The 24,693-nt window shown below is 33.5% G+C and overlaps 2 protein-coding genes across 10 annotated transcripts in view; both read left to right on the plus strand.

The window, feature by feature from the left end:
- Positions 1-8,887, plus strand: part of LOC116339050 (glutamyl aminopeptidase) — a 62,219-nt gene extending 53,332 nt beyond the window's left edge. For all 8 annotated transcript variants that reach the window (XM_031764661.1, XM_031764666.1, XM_031764664.1 and 5 more), the window contains exons 4-15: positions 1,147-1,335; positions 1,479-1,561; positions 1,777-1,976; positions 2,051-2,231; positions 4,816-5,284; positions 5,345-6,175; positions 6,249-6,391; positions 6,464-6,726; positions 6,798-6,924; positions 6,991-7,136; positions 7,199-7,424; positions 7,516-8,887. In XM_031764661.1, the coding sequence (XP_031620521.1) occupies positions 1,147-1,335; positions 1,479-1,561; positions 1,777-1,976; positions 2,051-2,231; positions 4,816-5,284; positions 5,345-6,175; positions 6,249-6,391; positions 6,464-6,726; positions 6,798-6,924; positions 6,991-7,136; positions 7,199-7,424; positions 7,516-7,674 (3,017 nt within the window). In that variant the 3' untranslated portion in view covers positions 7,675-8,887. The remainder of the gene's footprint in view (positions 1-1,146; positions 1,336-1,478; positions 1,562-1,776; positions 1,977-2,050; positions 2,232-4,815; positions 5,285-5,344; positions 6,176-6,248; positions 6,392-6,463; positions 6,727-6,797; positions 6,925-6,990; positions 7,137-7,198; positions 7,425-7,515) is intronic.
- Positions 8,888-13,277: 4,390 nt separating this feature from the next.
- The window catches only part of LOC116339262 (segmentation protein cap'n'collar), an 86,875-nt gene continuing 75,459 nt past the window's right edge, over positions 13,278-24,693 (plus strand). The window contains exons 1-2 of one of the 2 annotated variants that reach the window (XM_031765034.1): positions 13,278-13,759; positions 17,461-17,723. In XM_031765034.1, coding sequence (XP_031620894.1) covers positions 17,493-17,723 — 231 coding nt within the window. In that variant the 5' untranslated portion in view covers positions 13,278-13,759; positions 17,461-17,492. Of the gene's footprint in view, positions 13,760-17,460; positions 17,724-21,707; positions 22,361-22,568; positions 23,226-24,693 lie in introns of those variants that run through there. The other variant, XM_031765033.1, reaches the window with a different exon arrangement.

Here is a 24,693-nt window from a genome sequence, read left to right on the forward strand (position 1 = left end):
TTATTTACATTCATTGGCTGAAATCGCATTGTCTGGAAAATATGTGCAGTCTAGCCAGAATGAAACAAACGAAGAAAAAAAATCGGACCCGATATTATTGGATCAAAACTGAGACATTTTAAAATAAAAAACAACCCAAAAAGGGACGTTATGTGGTTGTGTACGCTGCATGCAAGCGCGTTTTGTACTTTAATGGCGTACATTTAATTTGTTCGTGTGAATTCGCGTGGCGTTATGCATTATCACGAATCTCTATCGGAACATGTGTATATGCGTTCGAAAATTTTCTCTCCTCAATCGTTTGAGTAAATGGGTTCGAATTTTGACATTAAACAAACAGAATATAAAGTAATCGCATGTATCGTTTCGTGAATTAAGCCGATTTTAGTTGGTAAATCAGATGAATAAACATACATTTGTAGTCGGTTGAATGAGACAGGGAGAGATGGGTAGAGTGATAGTGTGTGTATGTGCAATCCCTAATTTGCATCTGCAATTATCTGAAATGGAATGGAGAATGAGTAAATAATGCGCGTAAAAGCATCAACATTGAAGTAATAATACAGGGTCTGTGATCACAAAGGCTTAATTAAAAAAAGAAACCGAATGAAAATGTTTTTACTCTTTAAATAAACAGATCGAATGCGGTCAGCCATAAAAAAATAAGCTGAAAATAAAAATTCATTTAAAATGGACTTAAATACGATTCGAAGAAAAATGAACGAAACAAAGACAATGTCTTTAAGACATTGATTACCGATGTTCAACCGAAATGATGACAACGCTGGTATAGCATATGCACTTCCCAGTCACCTTTTGCAGTTTTTTCCGGTGTTCGATTTCAAGTGTTCTTGAATTTAGTGCCACTACTGTTGCACATGATTCGGCTCAAAACGTTTGCCCCACCGTAATAAGGATTACTTAAACACAGAATATATTCATTCGATCGGAACGTCTATAATAATTTTGAGTACATATAACATCCATTACACATTGGCCAACCGATTTCAGTCATTCATGAAATATATTTTATTTCCATCAAAAAAAAAATCCGAACGACTTTTGGTCGTTGTTTTTCCATTTAACTATCATGTTTTAAAATATGTCTGCGTGTGTCTCACATTTTTTTCTCTCTCTCAATTTCAGATTGTTCGTGTGCTGGCAAAATGCCACCCGGCTATATTTTGGATCACTACAATAGTTCGTTACCATTCAACCCGATAGCAACAAATGGCGAACCATTTCCATGGTTCTTACCAAATTTGCCGAACAACGTGAGACCATTACGATACACGCTAACAATACATCCGAATCTAACAACATTAGATGTTAAAGGTAAATAACATGGACTCTATTATTTCTATTTATTTTGTTTTTTTCTTCGCAACCACAATTTATTGTGTCAATATTGATTGAAATCAATTGGAAATGATATATATTTGATTAATTTTATTATTTTGCATGCTGTGCTCGCTTAGGTCAAGTAACGATAGAATTTCATGTGGAAAGAGAAACAAATTTCATCGTCCTGCATTCACAAGATTTGAATATTACGGAAAAGGTAACCAAATTTGCATAATTAATTCAAGACGAACGAATGTAATCAGCAAACATTAAAATCAATTGACGCCAGACGCCAGTCCATAAATTATGAATTATTACTACACCAACCATGGAGTAATATAATTCTTATGAATTTGATCAATATTGTTTGTAATGATTTTTTATTTTGTATTTAAATGCATTGATATTAATAATAAATGTCATTAATGGCAGGCAATTGTCGGTCCCAAAGGATTCGCATTGAAAATTCAAAAGGTTTTGGAGTTTCCACCGCGTCAACAGCTCTATATTGAGCTGAAAGATCGTTTGCGGAAAAAAACCAATTTCACATTAAATCTACGATGGTATTCAAAATTAATACCCGAACCAGAAGGATTTTATGTTGATCAATACGATGGTGCAAATGGAAAGAGGTAAACTTTTAAAAACTAGATAAATGCGAAAAAGATTAAATTGATAAATGTTTGTTAATTTATGTCAATTTCAGATTTTTGGCGGCAACCGTATTTCGACCAGGTGGCGCACGACAAGCATTCCCTTGTTTCGATGAACCACATCTTCGGGCACCATTCCGTATCTCTGTGTTCCGTGATCGTTTTCATATTGCCTTGTCCAATTCGTTGGTGTCATCAACCGAGGACGTCGGATTTTACATGGGAATTGGACTGGTATGTATCAACAGCTTTTGCCCAGGGGCCTTAAGTCGCCTGTATGTTCAGAGATTAAATGGCATCGAAAGCAAAAAGGCAATGCTCGCCCTCATTTTCACCCTCAATAAACACAACGTTTTTTTTTCGGTGAAAATGGTAGTACTCGTGAATGTGTTTCCAACAATGCAGTAAATTAGTCGCATATTTCCAAGAAATATTCACCGATTTTTCGATACATTTTGATCAAGACGACAAGTGTAATTTTGTTTACTGTTGACCTCATACAACACGCTATTTGAGTTTTTTGTTATATCGCAATATTAATTGAATGAAGAAAAAAAACTTAAGTTCATTTGTCAATATTTTTAATTAACATAACTTAAAAGTGAAGCCTTCATGTAAAGACACTCCTTCAGTCGCCACCTTCTTTATCAAAAATGTTCTATCGCTTATCATTATAAGTGCTTACTTCATTCACTGCAATTGCGCGTGCGACATGCTTTTAATTGCTACAAAGGTTTTTTTTTAGAAAATTAACGACTACATTAAGATACAAAATTTAATAAAAATTATTATGATAAAATGTGCATGCGACATTCGACGTCTAGTATCATTCTTTGATATGAAATCAAGATAAGAGTGATAAAAAAATCAAAGGCAACGACATGATGAATAAAAAAAAAAGATAGTGCGAATAAAATGATAATGACAACGAGTCAGAGAAATGCCGTGCTTAGGTGACGTTACTCGTTCTTTCATCGCATTGCTCTCTTCTGATCAGCAAATTGTTGTGTTGCTTTGCCCCGAGTACCGTGTGCACTGTGCATGTTGACACTTTTTACACGTACTCCAATATAAAAAAAAGTGCACGGCTTTTCTCTCTCCCTTGCAGCAACAATGAATGACTCGATTTGCTCTTTTGTACCGCACCGCACACATATTGCGCATTTCCAACCAAATCCTTTTTACTTTTCCGCACACATAGTGTAAGGTGAAAAGTATTGTAATCGGTCAAAATTTTGGAAACTTCAGAAACATGTTTTCTACCTATTATTGGGGTCAGAGAACACGAATTTGGCGTTTTTAAACATGGTTTTTGTTAATCTGTACGTCGTACGTTGTACGTCGTACGCAAAATTTGTTAGCAAGATTGCGCTCATCGTAGAAACTTAATTCAAAAACTGACTGAACAGGACGATTGGGGGTCGCAAGGAATAGAAATCATTAGATTTTGAGCGACTTTGGTTGATGGAAAAAAGTTTTATGCCTGGAGTGATACCTATGAAAAAGAGTCCAATTTTCGTCCAAAAGTCATACTTAATGTAGACTTAAACAATCAAAAATACATATTTTTTTGGCACGAGAAAACCGAATCCGACGTTAGTTTTGAGATACAATTAATTTTTGATACAGTTTCCTTGAAAAAAAAGTTTCACAAAAAAATTGAATTTTTGTATGGGAGCCATGTCTGTATGCTACCCTAATGACGTGAAACTTTGCACAGACTATTTTTTACACAAAAAAATAACATTCTGAAAGTTTGAAGAGATTTTAATCAAAATTAGGGGTACCTCCCATACAAAATTTTTGGCTCAAAAACGAATATTTTGTATGGGAGGTACTCTTAATTTTGGTTGAAATTTCTCCAAACCCTCCGAATGTTATTTTTTTGTGAAAAAAATAACCTGTACAAAGTTTCATGCCATTAAGGTAGCATACAGACATAGCTCCCATACAAAAATCCAAATTTTTTGTGACTTTAGTTATGAAAAGTGTTTCAAAAATAATTTCTATGGCAAAATTAACGTCAAACATATTTTTTTATAGTGTTTTGTTAGAAAATAATAGAATACTTTCAAATAACATACAAATGAGTTCATCATGATAGTGTGAAAAATCTTTTGCGAGTACTTCTGTTATTAAATTAAAAAATATTTCGATGCCGAATACATTAGATTAATAAAGTACGTATCTACCACCGTGCGGAAAAGTTCGTCTTACTCCTGTAAGACCCTTTATTATCTTTCTCTCTCTCTCTCTCTCTCAGTTTTTTCAATCCATTCAATTCTGCAAGTAGATGTCATTTTTTTCATGCTGTTTTACGTTAATTTCCTTATTTAAAAATCATATGTTTTTCTAATTCATATGCCTTTGTGTTACCTCCTCCAAAAATATGAAACACGAAGCATTTTTAACTTCAAATATAACCACTTTGCTTTTCTATAATTGTGGCCATTGTTTTCGATATACTTTTTTTTCATTGTTTTTCACTCTTTACCACGAGTATGCATGGTGATTCATTCATTATGAATAAGTGCATTGCCTTTGTGTACTTTTGTGCACGGATAAAATAAATATGAATTTCGGAATTGTATATGTCGGTGTTGACACATTAGGGTCTTTTTTGGTGTTATTACTGCTTTTTTCATTAAATCGTTGCTCTTTTTTCTCCCCTTTCTCTCTCTCTCTCTCTCTCTCTCTCTCTTTTCTTTCTCAATCCAATGAAACATGACACAACTCATTGTTTCCGTGCAATTTCCCTTTTGTTTTAAAAAAAAAAACACCGAATGAAAAAACCAACAACGCCGACGATAACATTTAGCTGCGAGATGATTTCATTGAAACGCCAGCCTTACAACCGGATGCTGTTGCATGGATTGTAAGTGATTTTCAACGTGAATCGCTGGAACCATCTTCAACATATCAAACAACAGTTACAACCCAATCACCTGATGTTTTGGCTCGCACCACAAAATCATCATCGGATAATTTTACGTACCGTTCAGATAAACGGCCTATTAAAAACATCATAACAACTTCCTTGACCAAACAATTGCAAATTGTTAAAAACATCACCGCAAATGCATTGGCCGATAAATCATTGAATCGAACTGGTTCGTCCAACGATACCGATCTCATTGATGAGAATGAACTTCGAACAGCACCATCCTATACATTCTATGCACCGCAAAAGATTTTACAACGTTCGAAATTTGTGTTGGATATGTCACGTGATGTGCTCGAATATCTTCAGGATTGGTTGAACGTTAAATATCCATTGGCGAAATTAGGTAAAATTTCATCCATTCAAAAAATAAAAACCAAATTTAGAAAAAAAAATTCTTTTCTAGATTTCGTTGCTTTGCCATCGTTGGACCGTGAGATGATCAGTTCTTTGGGATTGATAACGTTGCAAACGGCATTTTTACAAAATCAAGATGCAATTACAACCGAACAGTATCATTTGTCGGCCATCAAAATATCCGAAGCAATTATAAAACAATTTCTCGGTGGAATAACATCGCCAAAAATATGGAAACATTCATGGTTATGGGAAGGATTGATCAAATATTTAGGCCGTTTAGTTTTAACACCATTGAAAACCGAATGGCCAATGGACGAAATGCAATTGATGCACATTGCAACGCGTGCCATGGACATTGATGCGATTCAAGGATGGGACAGCATTATCGCCGGCACCAGTGAGGATGGTAAAAATGATGAATTTTTCATTGATAAATCGGCAGCCGTTATGGCAATGTTGCACGTTTCAATGGGCGACACCAATTTCCGATCATGTTTGGGATCATTTTTACTTCAATACAAATTTCAAACGGCCGAACCGATTGATCTATGGAACATTTGCTCGAAGAAAGTGAACAATACGAAAAATATCAAAGAAATGATGAACTTATGGACAACATTGGAAAGTTTTCCATTATTGACTGTATCCAAAGTGGGCAACACGGTTACAATATCGCAAAAAGATTTTCATCCAATGGAATTTCAAGCGATTTTGGACGATCCATATTTGTTGAATTTTACATCGACGTCAACATCGAGCACCACAACAACACCGGCTCCAACAAAAAAGAAATCAACCACCAAATGGATTTTCCCGGTTAATTACATAACAAATGTTGCCAATGTCACCGATGCTCTTTGGTTCCATAATTCAAATGGTAAATTAAGTTTGAAAAAAAAAAAACTCCATCAGCGAAACATATTGATTGACTTTTTTTTCATTTGACACAGTGACATTCACAATTCCGATCGGTGTAAAATGGATCAAAGTCAATTCTGGTCAAACGGGTTACTATCGTGTTCTTTATGATGAGGATAATTGGGGTTACATCGTCGAAGAATTAAAAGCAAATCACGAAACATTTTCACCATTGGTATGCAACATACATTAGAACGCAAATTGAATTACCAATTAATTTCCAATTTCGTTCGCCATTGATTTTCAGGATCGTATTGGTTTAATATCGGATGCATTTACATTGTGTCATGCGAATTTAATGCCATGCCAAATAACAATGAATTTAGTGTCATATTTGCCGAAAGAGCAAAACTGGGGTCCAATAACAACCGGGCTACGTCATTTGGAGAAATGGCGCAGAATTCTTAAGTATTCGGAATGCTTTTTGATGTTGACCGAAGTGGTGAAACAAATTCTATCGAAACCAGTGGCTGCAATGGGCTGGAATAATAGCGGAAAAGATGAAGTCAAGTAAGTCGAATTCAAAGCTAACTTTCAATGGAGCACAAAATTGAATCGTTTCTATTCATTTCAAAATGTAGATTATTAAGACCTGAAGTGTTGTTAGCAGCAGTTCTATGGGAAGATTCCGAAGCCATAAATCAGGCAAAACAATTGCTACAAAATTTCCTTACCATTGGCTCAGTTATACCGGCCAATTTGAGAGAAGTAAGTGAAATTTGTCTTATTTCACAATGTATTCGTTTCTACTTGAGTGTTTCTCTTCTTCTGCAGGTTGTGTACACTGGCGCTGTATTATCTGGTGAATACACATTCTGGCAATATTGTTGGGAAAGATACATATCGTTACGTGGCTCTCCAGAAGGAACAACCGAACGTTTGCAATTGTTGCGAGCATTAGGAAAAACAAAAGATGCATGGTATGGTTTGTTTATTTCACATTCCGTCGGTTTCATTACATTAAAATGTTGCTATTGTGCAGGTTCCAAAATCGATTGTTATCGCATGTGATAACGTTGCCGCCAACCGAAGTTGTTCAAGTATTGCAAGCGATTGCCGGCACACCGACCGGCGGTGCGATGGCTTGTCGGTTCCTTCAAGCCAAATGGTATGATTTGGAGTCAAAAATGGGAGCCGGAAGTGTTAATTTTGCCAAAGTGATATCAGCAATCACACAATATGGTGCGACGAAATTCGATTATGATGAAGTATGTAATACAATGCCTGCCTCGATTTGTTATAATATGTTTAAATGTTACACAATGTAATCAATTATTTTCATTCATTTTTGATACGTAGTTGAAATCGTTGGTGCATCGATTCGGTGATGGACCGGGCATGCGAACATTGAACATGACATTGAAAAGTGTTGCTGCTAATGTGGAATGGGTGTCACGTTCTCAGAATGCTATATTCAATTGGGTGGAAAGTCATGAAAATGTAGCTCGACGAAGATAATCAGGTTGAAGGGCAGCTATATAAACATTGCATGCAAACATCAACACACCCGACCGAAATGATTCAACAATTGTCACTGCAAACAATTTGTGGCAGGAATAGCAAACAACATCAATAAACCAAAAACAACAACCGGATACAAAATCAGAATTATATTATTTAACACACACAAAACTAATGAATCCAGTGAATGAAAAGAGAGAGAGAGAATAAAATAGCTTAGTGTTAGAAAAAGAAGTGGAAACTTTATCAACAGAAAAACTTCTCCATTTTACATACGTATTAAAGAAAAAATGAACACTCTGCATTAAAACTGTCATTTACACATTAACAACATGATCAAAAACACACACACACTCACACATACATATGCAAACAAAAATACATTCAAAATCATACGTACCGATTCTATTTTTATGTACACAATTCAATTTATGATATATTATGTAATTGCATCTCTTATTTGACAGAAGCAATCGCTCATCGAGCACACGCTGTCGATAGCATTTTGCAGAGCAAACAAAATAACATCCTCTCGTCACCACCATCAAACACACGCCCCCATTCAAAACATATATATGTATTTTATATTTGATGTAGAAACCAACAAACTAAGCTAGTAGAATCACTTGTAAAAACGGCTCAATTTAAGAGATCCGATGTCGTTCGGTAGAAATTGAATTGTGGAAAATTGAATGTCGCAACATAAAATGAAGCACAGACAATTTCACTTCCATTGGAGTCAACTCTTTGGCGACACCAAGAAAAATAATAATATAGAAAATAGAACCGGCTCGATTCGTTTGCAACGAAATAGAAAAAAGAAAAAAATGTGTGACGACGACACGTGATCTATTTGAATTGGCTCGGTGACCAACCAACCACAATTCCCCCCCGTTCATTGCATCTTGGGGTGGCAACACTAAATCATTTATTTTACGTTGTTTATTATGTTTATTAGCACGTTCAGTCATTGACGTAAATACGATTTGTGTATAAACAAAAATGTATTCTTAGAATTTATATGTATGATATAGGAACATATTCATATGGATTTAAAAAAACAAAAGAAAAACAGAGACAAAAACCATGAAATGAAACAAATTATATGTAATAAGAAACAAGCGAAATGAACAGAGATGAAAATACCTATTTTTATATGAAACTACTAAAAAACTTAAATTGAATGAAGAAAATTACCAAAAAAAAAAAAGAATATACAGAATAATAATATAGAAAATACGCGATGAAAATGATGAACTAAATGTTTTTCTTTTTTAATCGGTATTTAACGAAATCACATACACATACTCACAACCACACACACACACAAACATAATCTGCATTGAAAATGTATGTTACGAAATATATCAAATGATGAAAATGAATGGACACTTGAACACAAAAAAATGCATACTCTTTTCTTATCTCACACAGGTAACAACTTCCAGTTCTATCTCAGCATTTTTTTACACACACAGAACCTACTTCCAAACAGTATACAAACCGAAATTACAATTTTTTTTACTTCATTTGTCTGATGAAATCATTCAATTTTATTGCATTTGAACAATTATGCTGAGCAAATGTTGTTTGATTTCGTTTGGCTGACTCAGTTTCATTTCATGACAAGAAAAAATCCATTTCCGACTGAAGTTCATTTTTTTTTGGTTTTTGGGTCTAGATTAGTTTACCGTCCGAAATTGCAATGGAACCAATTATTAAATTGAAATGATACACCATATGCGCGCCCCTCCTGCAACTAAGTTAGAATTTAAATTTTGTCGTGATTGTATCGAGAAAAAAAATTGTTGTATGTTGTAAACAATTGAGATTCGTTATCACAAAACGGGGAAAATGAAGTAAAGAAAAATAATGAAGAATATATATGTATAGCAGAGAAAGTGAAAATGATCGAATCGAAAATGAATAAATATTAAGTAAAACTTACTGTAGTCACCACAGATTTAAATTTAAAGCAAAAAAAAGTAATCAATGTAAAACACTAGTGAAAATAATCCAAGAAAACCCAAATGAGAAAAAAAAACACACACACATGGATCAAAATAATATATTCTGCATAATATAGAAATGAAACAACAACTGAACTCAAAATGGTGCAAATAACGCTTTAAATCCTTTTTAAGTGTATTAACCAAACACACACACACACCCCGTTTTTTTCGTTTTGTTAAAGTGTTTTTTTTTTCGTTTAAAATTTATTATTCTTAATAAGTAGATTCATTATCAGATATTGAACAGATACATGTGTAATACACAATTATGGATTTAAATTAATTGAATCGCGTAAACATCCTGTTTTCTCTTAACATTTATAGAAATAGAGAGAGTAACGATAAACGCTTATTAATTTTGTTTACCCCACTCCTTTTTTTCCAATAAGCTATATACTCTTCCAGGCAACTGAAACCCAACTATTTCATTTTCGACTATGCTTTTATCTAATCTAATTTTAAGATCCTTTTCTCGTTGCAACCATTTATTTAACAAGAAAGAAAATACATAGGTTTTCCTCTTTCACTCTGTCTTATCGACTATTCTTTCCATCCTTATTACGTATATATAAATATATTACGATTTAAAAACACACCAAAGGTGCAACAAACCAAACCGAACAAAAAAAAAGTAATAATAATACATGAATTGAATATAGAAACATTTCTACCCACTATATTAAATATCACACTGAAACCTTTGCATTCGCACTATCCAAGTCAAGGCAAAAGGTGGCAAAGAGAAAAAAAATAGTAAACAAAAAAAGCATTCGACTAATTTTTTGATAATGACATTTTTTTATAGATAGAAACAAAGCTTACTGTAAAGACGACCAAATGAACGATTTTGATGAAACAAAAATAAAACAAACAAATTCTTTTTTCAAGATCCATTCACATTGAGATGAGAAAATTGATAAAAAAAAATATTCTTTAGAAAAATTCTCACACATCATATAGATAGAGAGAGAGAAGGAGAGCGCGAGTTACGCTCAGCAAGAACAACAACAAACAAATAAAATACCTTAAAAACAAAATTGTCATTATTTTAGATAGTAAGTTTCGGTTTGATTTATGCTGCCGATTTATTTCATTGTTTTACTTTTTGTTTCAATAAAAAAAAATGTGCAAATGATTGAATTGTTCATCGTCGTTTAAAAAGAATTAAAATAAATGACATTAGGTTAAAAATTGATGAAACCATGTGAAAAATGAAATGATTTCTAAACTGAATATAAATATTTTCATCGAGAAAGGTAGCTAATGCACGTCACAGCACGTGTTGATTAAAATAAATTAGAAAAAAAGACAAAAACAAAATTTAAAATAAAAGAAACGCGATGTTAGACCGAAAATGAATTTTCGAGCACGGGAATAACGAATAATGAAATTAATGTGGTTTAGGAATGTGAATTAGTCAATTTTTTTTGCAAACAATTAGGAATTCTTTTTTTATAAGAAAAACCAAAAAAAAAAAAATTAAAATTGCGTGTAAAAATAAAGGAGTTTTTTTTTTGTGTCGAAAATCGAATATTTGATTAAGTAATGAAATGGCATTGTACCTTTTTGTCTCTTTTATTCATTTTCTAGAAATAAACATTAGCTCTTTCAATCGCTTGACAAAATGTGACAGAAATTAAAAATGTAATAAACCACTGTCCGAACATCCATCAATTTCTAGAGACTTAATGATTGTAGACTTTTCAATATTTTATACATGTGTTTTGATGATTTACTACTATAAATAGACAAAAAAAAGGGATATAGTTTCATTTCAATAGTGAAAGTGAACATTTTCAATACATTAAAATACATACACCATCTTCACAATCAAGTCATACACTAAGAGCAGAGAAATATAGAAAAGAAATGAGAAAAAGAATAATGATTGAGATGAAATGAGACTTGATTCATTTGCATTTTAATGATATCGTTACATAATTATTTAATTGCAATTCTTTTTTCCGATTCATAAAATCAAAAAGTGTAAAATTGTTCCTTTTTTGGTTTTTTTTTGACATTTAATAAAAATACCATCACAACAAAAAAAAACTTAATAAGAAAAGAAATGCTTGAACTAAACTCAACAACAAAATATTTTGTGTGTCTCTTCATTCGAATCGAAATAAATTATTTCTGTGTGTCTGTATTTCAGCACCGGTAATGGATTGAAAGGTATTTTTTTTGGTAAGACGTATTGGATAAACGAATATTCTAACGACACACACGAGGTGATCAAACAAGTAAGTAACTTCTTGGATTTTTTTCAACTTCTGTTGTTCGCCGTCAATATGACGCGGAGATTGTGGCTCGTGTGATTACATACCAATGTACATGACAATTGATCAGTGTGAAGATCATCAAATAAACAAAAAAAAAACGTCACACATACACAAACAGCAAATGGTTATCACCGATCTCATATTGTTTTATGTAATAAAAATAAAAATCCAAACAGATAAGGCCCGATATCAATGTATTTTGCTATTATGTGAAACACAAACTTTAATCAACGACATTCATCATCAAATGATCAGAGAGCAAGAAAGAGAGAAATGTATGTGAAGAATAAGAGGAAGAAGAAGTGAAAAACAGAGGCAGAGAGAACATTAGAAAAAAACATTGACATTATACGATAGACTTGGTTCAGTTCAAAAGTGAATGGCAATACATTGACTAATTTCAGTCATATGATGCCATCATACATATGTCAACTGTATATGGTTATAGCGTTCCATGTTTTTCTCTCTCTCTCTCTTCACACACGTAAACATGAAAAGCTCAACGCATTTGTTGTCACTTAAACTGAACCTATATCATTAAATGACATGAAAAATTCCACAAAAATTATTATTTAGCGAATAATTTGATTTGTGTACAAGGCGAAAACTTGAAAATGTCGATGTGTGATGTCTATTTCATCAAAAAAAAAAAAAATAAATAAAAAAAAAACAAAGCGTGTTCGCAACACGAAAAGAGTTCAACTGAATAATTTTTCGGTCGATATCGTTCCCCGCCATTTATCAATATTCAAATTTGTTTCGTTTCATCTGTATAATTTGAACAACGATTGTTCTTGTGACCATGTGTTCAACGGTCAAATGTTTCTTTTAAAAAAGAAAGTCCAAAAATAAAATGTTCGGACTGGTATTCTATTTCTGTCTCTTTTTCTCTTTCTTTCTTAGTTTTTAAAAACAATACCATGATAAAAAAAATAATTTGAGTTGGATTTTTATCAGTAGATGACTAGTAAATTGTGTCGAAAAGAAGTACTTTGTTTCAATCTCATGCCACTGTGTGAAAAAAAAAAAACCATTAACAAAACAAGCAACCGACGACAACAACAATAACGATAACGACAACAACGTAGACAATAACCATGATGATGGTGATGATGTCGACGACTAGAAAACAACAACAATAACACGTGCAACACTCATTCGGCTACGTTTACAATCACATTCACAACTACAATGAATATATATATATTTTAGCAAACATCACAAAATTATATTATCAACAGAGAGTGAGAGACAATATATATATAGTATTTCATTCGAGAAGTAAACTTGATATGGTATAACACGAGCGCGCTTCGGCCAATACAATTATTTTAAATCTATTATAATAATAATAATAAGTGTGACTGACTTCAATAGTACATATTCGAATGGTTTAAAAAAAAATTTGTTGTTGTGAAGTTGAACATTTGGAAAGACCATCTAGAAAAATAGAAACACACATACACGGTCTTACACACGAAAGACGGAAGCAACAAATACAAAATATAAGGTTATTTATTCATTCAATGAGTAAATTTAAAAGCAATCATATCGATACGACACCAATTTTGATTCACAGTTCGAACTCATTCGATATAAACAGCTGAATACCATACCACAATAGTTTTGCGCGGTAAATCAATTTCGCAAAACGAAATAGTTTTTTTTTGTTAATTTTAACTTTGGTCGAGAAACGGCTTGAAGTGTAATATATTCAATTGGAAGAGTAAGTGCTGCGGACAGGAAGTGCATCTATTCATTTATATTGCACATTGTAAACGAATTGCGGTAAGTGTAATTTCGAAAACAAAGCACAATTCTAAACATGATCGGGACAGAACAGTGATAGCGATGACATCGAATCTATATACAGCTGGTCCAAAAAAAAAAAACAGACTCATCGTATTCAAAATGTTGTTATCAATCGATAGTATTCCATATATTTTAAAATGTCAAAATCGAGTGAATTCATTTCTATTGAACGTGTCACTGTGAGTGTGTGTGTTTGTGTGTGAGAGAGAGTGTGATTGTGTGTATGAATGTGAGTTTTATTACTGAATTCGATCACTGTTTACCTGAAATAATTTACGCAAATCAAATACAAAACAATTGAATTGATCGTTCTATGGTGTGAGCCATATGAAAAAAGCGACAAAAAGCAACAACATGAAATCAAAACGTTCGTTCTTTGACATCGACGACATCGAATGGGACTATTTTGAAAGTGAAATGTGCTCATTTATAGTTTTTTCAAATCAAATTCAATGTGATCAAACACACAATGCATGTATAAAAAAATTTTTATTGTATGACCGTTGTTGACTTGGTGATTGTGAAATTCTTTTGCCGCGTTTGAAGTGCGTTTTTGTCAATGTTGTTGAAGAGAGTGGAGTGAAAAAGACATAAGTGCCCATTCCCGGTGAGTTTTTTTTTTCTTCGTCGATTTGGATTCACGATCGGACACGATTAGAAGAGCTTTGTGTGGAAAACTCATCGAACGATCCATCTGTATTTGTGCGAATTTGTAATTGTGTTTAATATGCGAATCTTTTGCCTGTTACATCTCATAATGACGATTGGAATTTTGAAAAATAATTAGATCGCGATCGATTTTTTTTTACAATTTGCTGAAGGGCAGTTGTGATCATTCGTTTAGTGATTAGTGATTTCACCATTTAAAGAAAAGCAAGTTTATATGCAAGCCCATATCAGTTGAACGTATCAATGCCATTGATAAATTCGTAGATAACTTCTAACAAAATGATAAAAACCGTCTGTGCTTCCTTACCGCCAAATTACCTTTATTACATTTACAATGATAAGTGGTGTTGTAATTATTTTGAACATTTGCGGAAACAAAATGATATGTTAAACTATCTCTATATGGTGATAACATTATTTCCAAGTATTTGCTACATTGTGTATTTATCCCATTTTTGGCGTATGTGCTCCATTTGTGTTTAACGAAAGTGTTTTTGTCCCGGATAAATCGGTGGACGCTATGATCGGTGATTTTTCCATTGAAAATCTAATTCATACGCCCCCTATGCAAGATCTTCTCATTCTATGAACCAGGCTTTGGACAGCTTCGTTGCACTAGTACCAAAATATTGATAATAGGAGGCGTTTGGTTTCATTGGTCAATGAAAATTTACATTCGAAGCATATATTGGTAGCGTCTACCGACGGAAATGATCTAGCTGCAAATTGCGGAAGTTTATTGAAGTTATAAAATAATTTTAACTTTAATAAAAAGTTGCAACAATTCGCAATAAGTTCTCATAATTTGATTTGAGTACAAAGGGCGCAAATTTTACGAATTGTCTTCGAAATCAATTGTTTGCGACTTGTTTTTTTTTCACCTTGCACAATAATTTTGGATTCAATACACATGACAAATATGATTATGAAAAAAAAAAACGCAATATTTTCAGCCTTTCCTTTACATTTTTCTTTCTATCCCTAAAAACACCTCTATTACTCTACTCTAGTCATCATGACGTCAAAATATTTATAATAAAAAAATGGGGCGGCAGTCGTTTCGAACTATTCTTATTGGCACCATCTATCAAACCCGCACTCCCTAGCACTCTTACCCACGCTTGCCCACAATCTTAAATTAAGGGGTTGCCATTTTGCAAATATTTTGAATGGCGGTAATTTCCAAAGTGAAAAAGTTTCGAATCGATGAAAAGTGACAAGCAAAAATTGTCCGTAATTCATGAATTTTTCAAAAATATCAAAATTGTAATTTGCTGATATATACCCTGATAGCTCTGGTCAGAATCTATTCTCACAAGTATCTTAATGAGTGTGCAAAAAAGAAATCCAAGTCAATTCACAATTTAAGTAAACAAAAAACTCCTTCATTAGCGCCAATCTCACATCAATCCCAAAGAAAAACAATAATTCACCCCCTAAAAACGATACAAGGATTAAATCGCCTTTCTGGACTCGGGGCTCAATAACTGCGCACAAATACTCAAGAAAAAGAGCAATACAAGATAGTTTTTGAGTAAAGTAGAAGAACTACAACTGATAAACAATATCACTATCAAAGTAAATTGATAGTTATTGCGTACATGCTATTTTTAAAAGTTACTCAATAATATTGTCGCTGGTATTTGAGTCACGTTCATACACAATAATCTAATAAAACACATTTACACTTGAATGGCAGATATGGCATGTGCGAGAGCGAACGACGTGTGAATGTATTCAAACTTGCGTTAAATTACATTTGATTCGTTATACTAGATGCTAGACAATAGGCATTGATATTTACAAAATAATACGCAGAAAACATTTTTGTTTCGTCGATTTATCGTCAAAAATACGTGTAAATCAAAGCTTCTTGGGCTCAATCGACTTCCAAATTTCTTCCAATTTATAGTGTTTACTTTTGAGTTCTGGTTATACATCCAAACAACGAAGTGTGACTAGGTGATGTTGTTTCTCAGCGTTTTGAATCGGATACACGAAAAAAGCACTTTGATAGATATACATGCATAATAATTATAGCTCAAAATATCATTATTCGCTTGGATAAATTGTAAAATGATTGCTGGAACAATAGAAGTAGCTATTTCATGCAAAAATTTGTTGCTTTTTGCGCTGATACTTTATGTCGAGCACTTCTGTCCAAAATCTTATCAAAACATTTGACTTTTTTTTTCGAAATGATTGAATTAATGCCAGATTTGAAGAATGAGTGATTCATTTTTTGTAACAAATTTATTTTCGTGGCACAATTTATTCACTTTTTTTTTTGGTAAAAGAATCAACGTACTTGATCAAAGTCATTGCCAAGCATGATTTTTCATGTTTACAGTGCGTAAGAATGTATTCGAAGAAATTTTCTTTTGTTTTTACGATCGATTGATGGTTTGTGTTAGGTGATTGTGAAACAAGTTTTAATGCGGTGATGGCAACCGTTAAGCGGACCTGAATTTAACGATCATCAAACATCTATTTTAACCTTGATTTCTGATTCTACTTTGAATGTGGTCACTGGCCGATCGCATGTTACAGTCCAATAACCGGTGAATTGGCATCAGTTTAAGAACGTTGTAAAATGTCTTCGCTGATTGTGAATGCGAATAAATAAACGTTTATGTGTGTCGCTAGCGTTGATATGATACATTTTCGTTCAGGCAGTTGGACAGAGTTCAGCGATCATCGAAAATTAAACAACATATGAACCGCTGAAAATGTGAGCTTTGAAGTATTCATGTCCAATTTGAGTAAGAGGCGAGTTTCCAATAGATCGCGTCGCTAAAATTTGAATTGGTGCCAAATACTCCAATTTGGCTCGATGAAATTAAATTTACAAATGTTCGGGCGTCGGTTGATTCAATTGACTTTAAATCTGAGAAGTATAGAAAATATTGACCAATTGAAACAAAGTTATACGACCAGATTACTTTCAATCAATTTTATGGCAATCAACTAGACACACATCATATTTCAATGTCTTTTTTTATTCACAGTATTCTTGCAGGAATAAGTAAATTAAGACAAGATGATGGAAGTTGACTTGCCACGAATGCAATCGTTATCGCCGCATTTCGATTCACCGGCAACGATTGATATACCTGGCATGACAAATCTAACCGAAATGATGCTACCCGCTGAACCAGAACTAAATCCATCCAATTTTTCGATGGAAGACACGAAGAACGGTGATTGGAAATTTGAAACCGGAATTTGCGGATGCAATAAATCCGGTTGCGGTTGTAAATACATCAACAAAGTAAGTGTTTTTAATTCTAATGTCGTCTCTTTTATTTATTAAAACAGTTATTATTGAACTCGTCGATATAGTTTTATGCGAAAAAACTCGAATGTTTTCGTTGTTTGACTGAAAATGTAAAGATAAGAATTTATCTCTCTCGACTGAAAGCAGAACCCGAGAAATGGAAACATTTTCTTTTTCTCTTTGAATGCTTCTTTTTTGTAATAGAAATTTGACCTTCCTTTTAAAATTTTCACTTCAAATCAAATTATTCGTGGATTTTTCATTGAAAATTTTCAAATTAATGATTTGATATGTTGATTTTCAAATTGGTTTTAAACATTCGTCAAATCTGAGAGCCGCGTGTTAAAATTATCTCTTTGATATCATCAACTATAATATATCTGCATATGCTACGATCGAGATCACAAAAAAAAATAATTATAAATAAATAGTCTCCAGAAATAAATCACTTTAATTCAGCGTTTTGGTGTCAGGGCGTAAGAGAATAATCTAAATCTACTTGGCATTCAAGTGAAAGTGTGTAACAGTGATGCGTATGATTTTTCTCTCCTAATTTTTTTGGCTGGTTTCCTATTTTTCATCGTTGTTTTTGTTCCAAATTGTATAATTAGAAGTAATTTGCCGCATTTAAAATCAAATATAATTCATTTTGTGTTTGTTTTGTGTGCCCAGAACGAAAATCAAAAGAGATTTACTTTTCGAAACCATACAAACACACAAATTCATTTTAATATAAATTATCACATTTAAATGATTACATGTGTATGCTTGCAGCGTGTGCAAAATCGCGACAGGTTTGATGTGCTTCATTTTCTTGGTGTTGTGATTCTACATTTAAGGAGAATTTGTGTCAAGAATCATTCACTAAATTTATACTCGAGCGCATTGCATTGCACACGAACGATTAACACCGTCACCGTCGTTCACTCTAGGTGTGTATCGTTTTTTTTTTATATCGAACATCCAAAAACAATAACATCACCTAATTGTAAAATACGTTCGTGCGTATGTGTCATGAACGCAATAGGCAAAAATATTTGATTAACATTTTAAATGGACAAAATAAAATGCCGTCGGCATCATTTCCATTTAAATCCAAATTAATTATGTCTCGATGCAAACATTGACTAACAATAAATGGGTTTGTTGCACAGGACTTTTAAGGAAAACAAATCTAAGCCGATAAAATCATGATTTTCAATGATGAAATGCGAAACACAAATCAACAAATAAGAATAATATAATTATAGCGCTGACTCATTTTATTTCCATAAAAATTCATTTCGGTCGAAATAAAATAATTTGGTGTCAGATATGTGTGAACGAAAAAAAAAACTGCATTGGCAACGAATGTGGCCATTAATTAAAAATTATGATATTTTCTCACTGTTTCCGAAAATGATGTGTAAATTTGTGGCCGATGTAACCGAATTAGCGGTCTGATATGAATGTATTTTGTGATAGTGTTGCCTGCTTTCGGGCAATAAAGAAAACACCGAAAAAAAGGTACAGTACGGCGTGAATGAAAATAGACGTTTTGTTGAAGAAGCTGTCAACGTTTGTTATACGTTTTTATATGAATGTTGGTACGACTTCACAACAACAAAAACAGCAGCAACAGCCGTAACCGTACCAATACACTGTCACATCCGCCATGCGAATCAACCACGTAATTGTATGATAACTGCATCATACGATTCATGAAGGCACACATACGCGTGCACACATCACTGAACGGCACAACGAAGCGAATGACAAACAATGTAGCCGAAATGCGTGTGTGAACCCGCTTATACAGCACCACTACACACACATATGCACACCGAACACACAAAGCGTTTTACTGTTGCTTCTGACACATCATATCAAATACCAACTTGAATTCATTCGTTTAGTTTGTTCCGATCGCTTCACATGAACTTGTGCACGAGTTGTCAAAATCGACAAATCGCCAATAAAGTGCGATACAAAACAAAAAAATGTGTGTGATTTCTTCGATTTTCCTATAAGAATATTGACAGTTTTTGCAGTGGTTGTATTTAAACCAAAAAGAAGAAGAGACATTTGACATTTTATTCAATTAAATGGTGGACTATTTCACATTTCGAACGGCTGGCTTTGTCGAAATTTTGTGTTAACACAGGGAAAAAAAAACAAAATTGTCGGTAAATTGGAATCGAGCGAAAGAGAAAGAAAACAACAAAACTGCGATTTGAACCACAGAACATACGATAAATTAATTTTGTGTGTTCGCGAACGGCTCGCGCGTTCGCCGCGTTTAAATACAACCAAAAGCCAAAGTGAAACGGAAAAGAGAAGCAAGACAAGAAATTAGTAACAATCATGCTTACGTAAATAAAGTACACACAAATTCTAGTTACTTCGACGGCTTGTTAAACCTGTGGCGAAGTGCTTTGGCTATTGTGTGCCTGTCGTCGTCGTTTTTAAGTGAACGAAAGAAGAAGAGAAAAAAAAGTTGTGTTTTTAAGGCAATCGTGTTCACACTACATCGATATCAGTGATTGAAGCGGCAGAAAAAGACACGCACCAACCGAAAAAAACACAATAAACTTTGGTTTTTATGTCACAAACCAAAAAGTCGAAATTCATTTGACAGTTAATTTGTCGAATGCACGAGTAAATGAGTAAGCATTCAATTTAGAGTCTGTGATTGTGAACCGAGAATGAGAAATTAAAAGTGCAGTGCGTATGCAAATAACAGAAATAGAAAAGAACACACATTCATTTCGCATAGAAACAAAGTCATCTGGTGAAGTGTCTATATTTTGTGTTGTGTCACTGTTTATGACAGAAGGGTTTAACAACACTACAAACAAACATCCACACACTATCAATTCATGTATGCCAGTTTTATTAAATGCACACGAGCTGGCAGTAGCAGTTGCAACAACGCAACAGCTAGAAATTATCGCGAACGTATGTGACATGCTGGAACTTGATGCGTTTATGTGTCAAAATTGAAAATCCAAATCGACAAGCGAACGGTTGAACGGCCGATTTTCCAGCACCAAAAACGAACCAAAAAAAGAACACACGAGAAAATTAAACTCATAAATATTGAAATTTTTGCATATGCATATATATTGTGATCTGAAACATTTGAAAAACAAAGAAAAAAAAATTCAAGCGTGTATAAAAATAGATGTGCAAAATATTAAACAAAATTGTGAAATGACATTCAAAAACAAAAAGTGATTCATCGGAAACAAGCGTGAGTGCGAGTGTTTAAGTGAACGAGAGTGAGAACGAAATAGCATCAACAAAGTTTGCGTGTTTGCATCTAAGCCGTTTCGACGTATTGTAAAGCGAGTTTTTTTCTTCTCTCCCGTCTTCTGTCGATACGAGTTGCTTTGTTTGAACGGCAACAATTTTTCTGATCAACAAAGTCTGTTGACAACAAAACTGATTGTTTTTGATTTTGGTTCGGTCGACGGTGCGACCGGCCACAACGTATCTAAATGTCTTTTAAAATGGAAATTATGTGCATAAATCAGCTGTGATGAATTTGGGCTGCGCACACGAAAATGCGTCGCCCGAAAAAGTGTAAGACTTATTTTCGATAATTTTCTTTCTGTAATTCAAAATTTGTTCGCGCCGCGCGTCCAAATCAACTAAAACTCGGTTTTATCATTTTGTTTATGTTGTCTACATTTTATTACGTTCAAGTGATCTATCTTATAAAGAAAATAAACGAAAAAAACAACAACAACAACACTCAAAGCTCATGCATTCGAATATACATTGTGAAGAAGAAAAAAAAAACATTAAATAATTTAACTACAAAAGACATATTTACGTACTGATTTTCAAATTTTATTTTTCTAAATCGAAGAAAAGCGCAAAAAACGTACTTAATAAAAATTAAACTTAAATTCTCGTTATTAAGAATAATCATTTACTCATAGTATTCTGAGCGTTAAATAGTTTTCACCTTTTTGTTCTTCTTTTTTTTGTTAAAAAAAAGAGTTTATATTTGAAACATAAATACAAGTGTTTCCAACGTGATACTAATCGTAACATAATTTTTATAAGATTTTTCTACGATTTTGCTAAAACTCGTTAAAACCCTATATAATATAAAGAGAGAAAAATATAACTCGGAACAACGTAAATTAAAAATAATAATAAATAACAACCCAAAAAACCGTAACTGAAAAGATTAAACGGTATAATCTCGATTAAAGCACATAAAAACGTAGACAGGTGAAAATCAACTTCATTCAAAAATGATTTCGTTGAAAAAATCGTATGCACGTCATTTGCTGCAATTGGCGTTGACACTAAGTTTGTTGCGTGTTGATCCGGAGAATTACATTGGCTACGGCTGGGAATCACAATTGGCACTGCAAAACGGTGATGGCTGGCAATTGGAATTGCGAGCCGCACCACTCACTGATTTTCCATACTCAAATCGAAAGGCGTTGATACCATTAATTGAAGATTTGGTGCGATTTGATCGACAAACCAACCATTATTCATCGTACGATGTGCAAACGTATTTGCTAAATGTACAAAATGAACAGATCTCGTTGTCAAGTGTTCCGATTGCGCCAACTTCAACCATCGACTCCAACACCTCACTTCCGATGTCAAATCATCAACCGGCACAGGTAATAACGACACACACACACACACACACACACAAAAACCATTTTTTTTATTTAGCTGGTGTCATGGTTTGAAAACATTGAATTCATCATACACCAGTGCAAACTCATTTTTGATATTAGAAACCGTCACAATGACAATTTGTTTTTTCTCTTTCTTTCATTTCTTCTGTCCATCCACTTGACTTCACAATTGAAAAAAAAAACACAGATTTCGAATGAACTTCAACAAACCGGGAACGCGACTGATTTTAATGTTCCTGTGTCCGATTTTGCTGATTTATTCACGATAAATGCGAACCACTTTTCCGATGGTGTATCGGTGTTTGAACAAAATTTGGCTGATCTCAATGATTATGGCGATGGCAATACGAATGATCGAAACGGTGCCCGAAGCAATGAAACATGGAATATCGGTCAATTGTATGCGGGTCTACCATTGAAAGATGAACCACAAGATTTATTCGATGAGAATCTATTCGATCCATTGCGACCGTTTAATGACATTGATGCCGAAATTGGTGCATTATCGTCGGCCAGTACGAGCAATGATAACGCCATAAATCGGCCAAATAATCAGTTGTATGGAATGTTACGTCACAACGAATCACCAACATTTAATCTAAGCCAAGTCATTGAATGGTCGGCATATTTTTCAAATGCAACGAAAACCGAACCAAACACTGACAACGAAACGATCATCGAAACCACGGCCACAGCATCGCACCAAATAGAAAATACAACCGATGACTTTAAAAATGTTCGCGTTAAATTGGAATCAGAGGGTGACGATGACGATCGAAACTCATCGGATGATTGTAAAAATTCGACCAGCGGTTTTAGCAGCAACGTTGAATTAACCGAAGAGGTAATTTATATTTAAACACATGAAATTTCGGTATTTTTTCATTTTGTTTGCTCACATGTACAATAAAGTATTCAAGCGTCTGAAAAAAAAATGATCAAGCTACATATGAACCAAATATATAAAGATTACTTTGTTGTGTCGATAAATGCACTTATCTAAACAAAAGAAAAACCGAAAATAAACATTCTCACTCACGCTCATGTTACTAGCGCGTGTTACTCTGCAACATTTCATCAAGAATTTTGTTGGTTCAAATTTTTATCGACAGTATCATCGGACATACACACAAAAATACAACAACTCACCATACCAGTTTTATTTCAAGGCATAGACGTCTGAATCTATTTTCACCATGATTTTCAATCCTTTCATTCCGCCATTCTTTTGCACTTCTTCATTCATGCATATGAATGTATTTAATACGACCTTGTGCATGGCTAAATGTTTGCTGAATTTCATTCATTTGTGCAAACAATGGAATGATATCTTATTGATAACACCACAGCCATTCACCACAGTCATGCATATAACCGACGCGATAATTTCCAATTAGCACGAAGAATTTTTGTACCCAATGAATTTAGATTAAATGTCTTGAATTTATTTGAAATTAAGTCATTTTTGCGTTATTTGGCAATTACAAAAACACACTTTGCATTTATAATTATTACTTAATCGCAAGACGTGGTTTAAAAAAAACGTATTTCATGAAGAAAAAAAAATTGTAAATAGCAATTTTGCTTGTGTGCTGAGTTTCATGTCATACAGACTTTTTTTGTTTACATTTCGTGATTGTGATGAATAAATGTCAGTTGAACAAGCGAGACTAAGAGCTCAGCTTCACATCTCTCGCTCTCTCCTGATGGAATTTCATTTTTATTTTGGAATTTCCATCAGTTAGAATGCAACGTAATATCATCAATACATGCATATAACTATTGGACATTTTTTTGGTATTTCTATTTTTTTCTTATAAATGCGGGCACTCCTTAATCATGGTAGAAATGCTGCGAAAACACTTTGCTTTAAAAGTAAAAAGAGATTTATTCTTAATTCGTTCGGAATGGCCACTTGTTGAATGGAGTCGCTTCGTTTCCATTGATTTGTGGTAAAATTAGAAATTATTATTATGTGCCTTCATCACAAACAAAATGGTAACAGCTACAAAGCACAAAGATCGCAAAAAAAGAAAGCAAACGAATACAAAAACAATGCGCATTCAAAGCTTATGAAATCGTTTACGCATCATTTTACACACGCATATTCACCATCGGTTTACCCTCACCCAATTTTTTTTTTTTCAAATCATAATTCGCAAATAGATTACGATTTTTATCACAAGTTCCGTTTGGTTTGTCTTCTTCTGCGTTTTCATTGGCTATAATGTTGCGCATTCGCTATATATGTTTTGTATTTTGCAATAAAACAAAATGTTTCCAATTGCGTATATAATGAAGAAAAGAAACAA

This window comes from Contarinia nasturtii, unplaced genomic scaffold (genome assembly GCF_009176525.2).
Source record: "Contarinia nasturtii isolate CC-2019 unplaced genomic scaffold, AAFC_CNas_1.1 Cnas_scaffold_493, whole genome shotgun sequence".
Lineage (NCBI taxonomy): Eukaryota > Metazoa > Arthropoda > Insecta > Diptera > Cecidomyiidae > Contarinia > Contarinia nasturtii.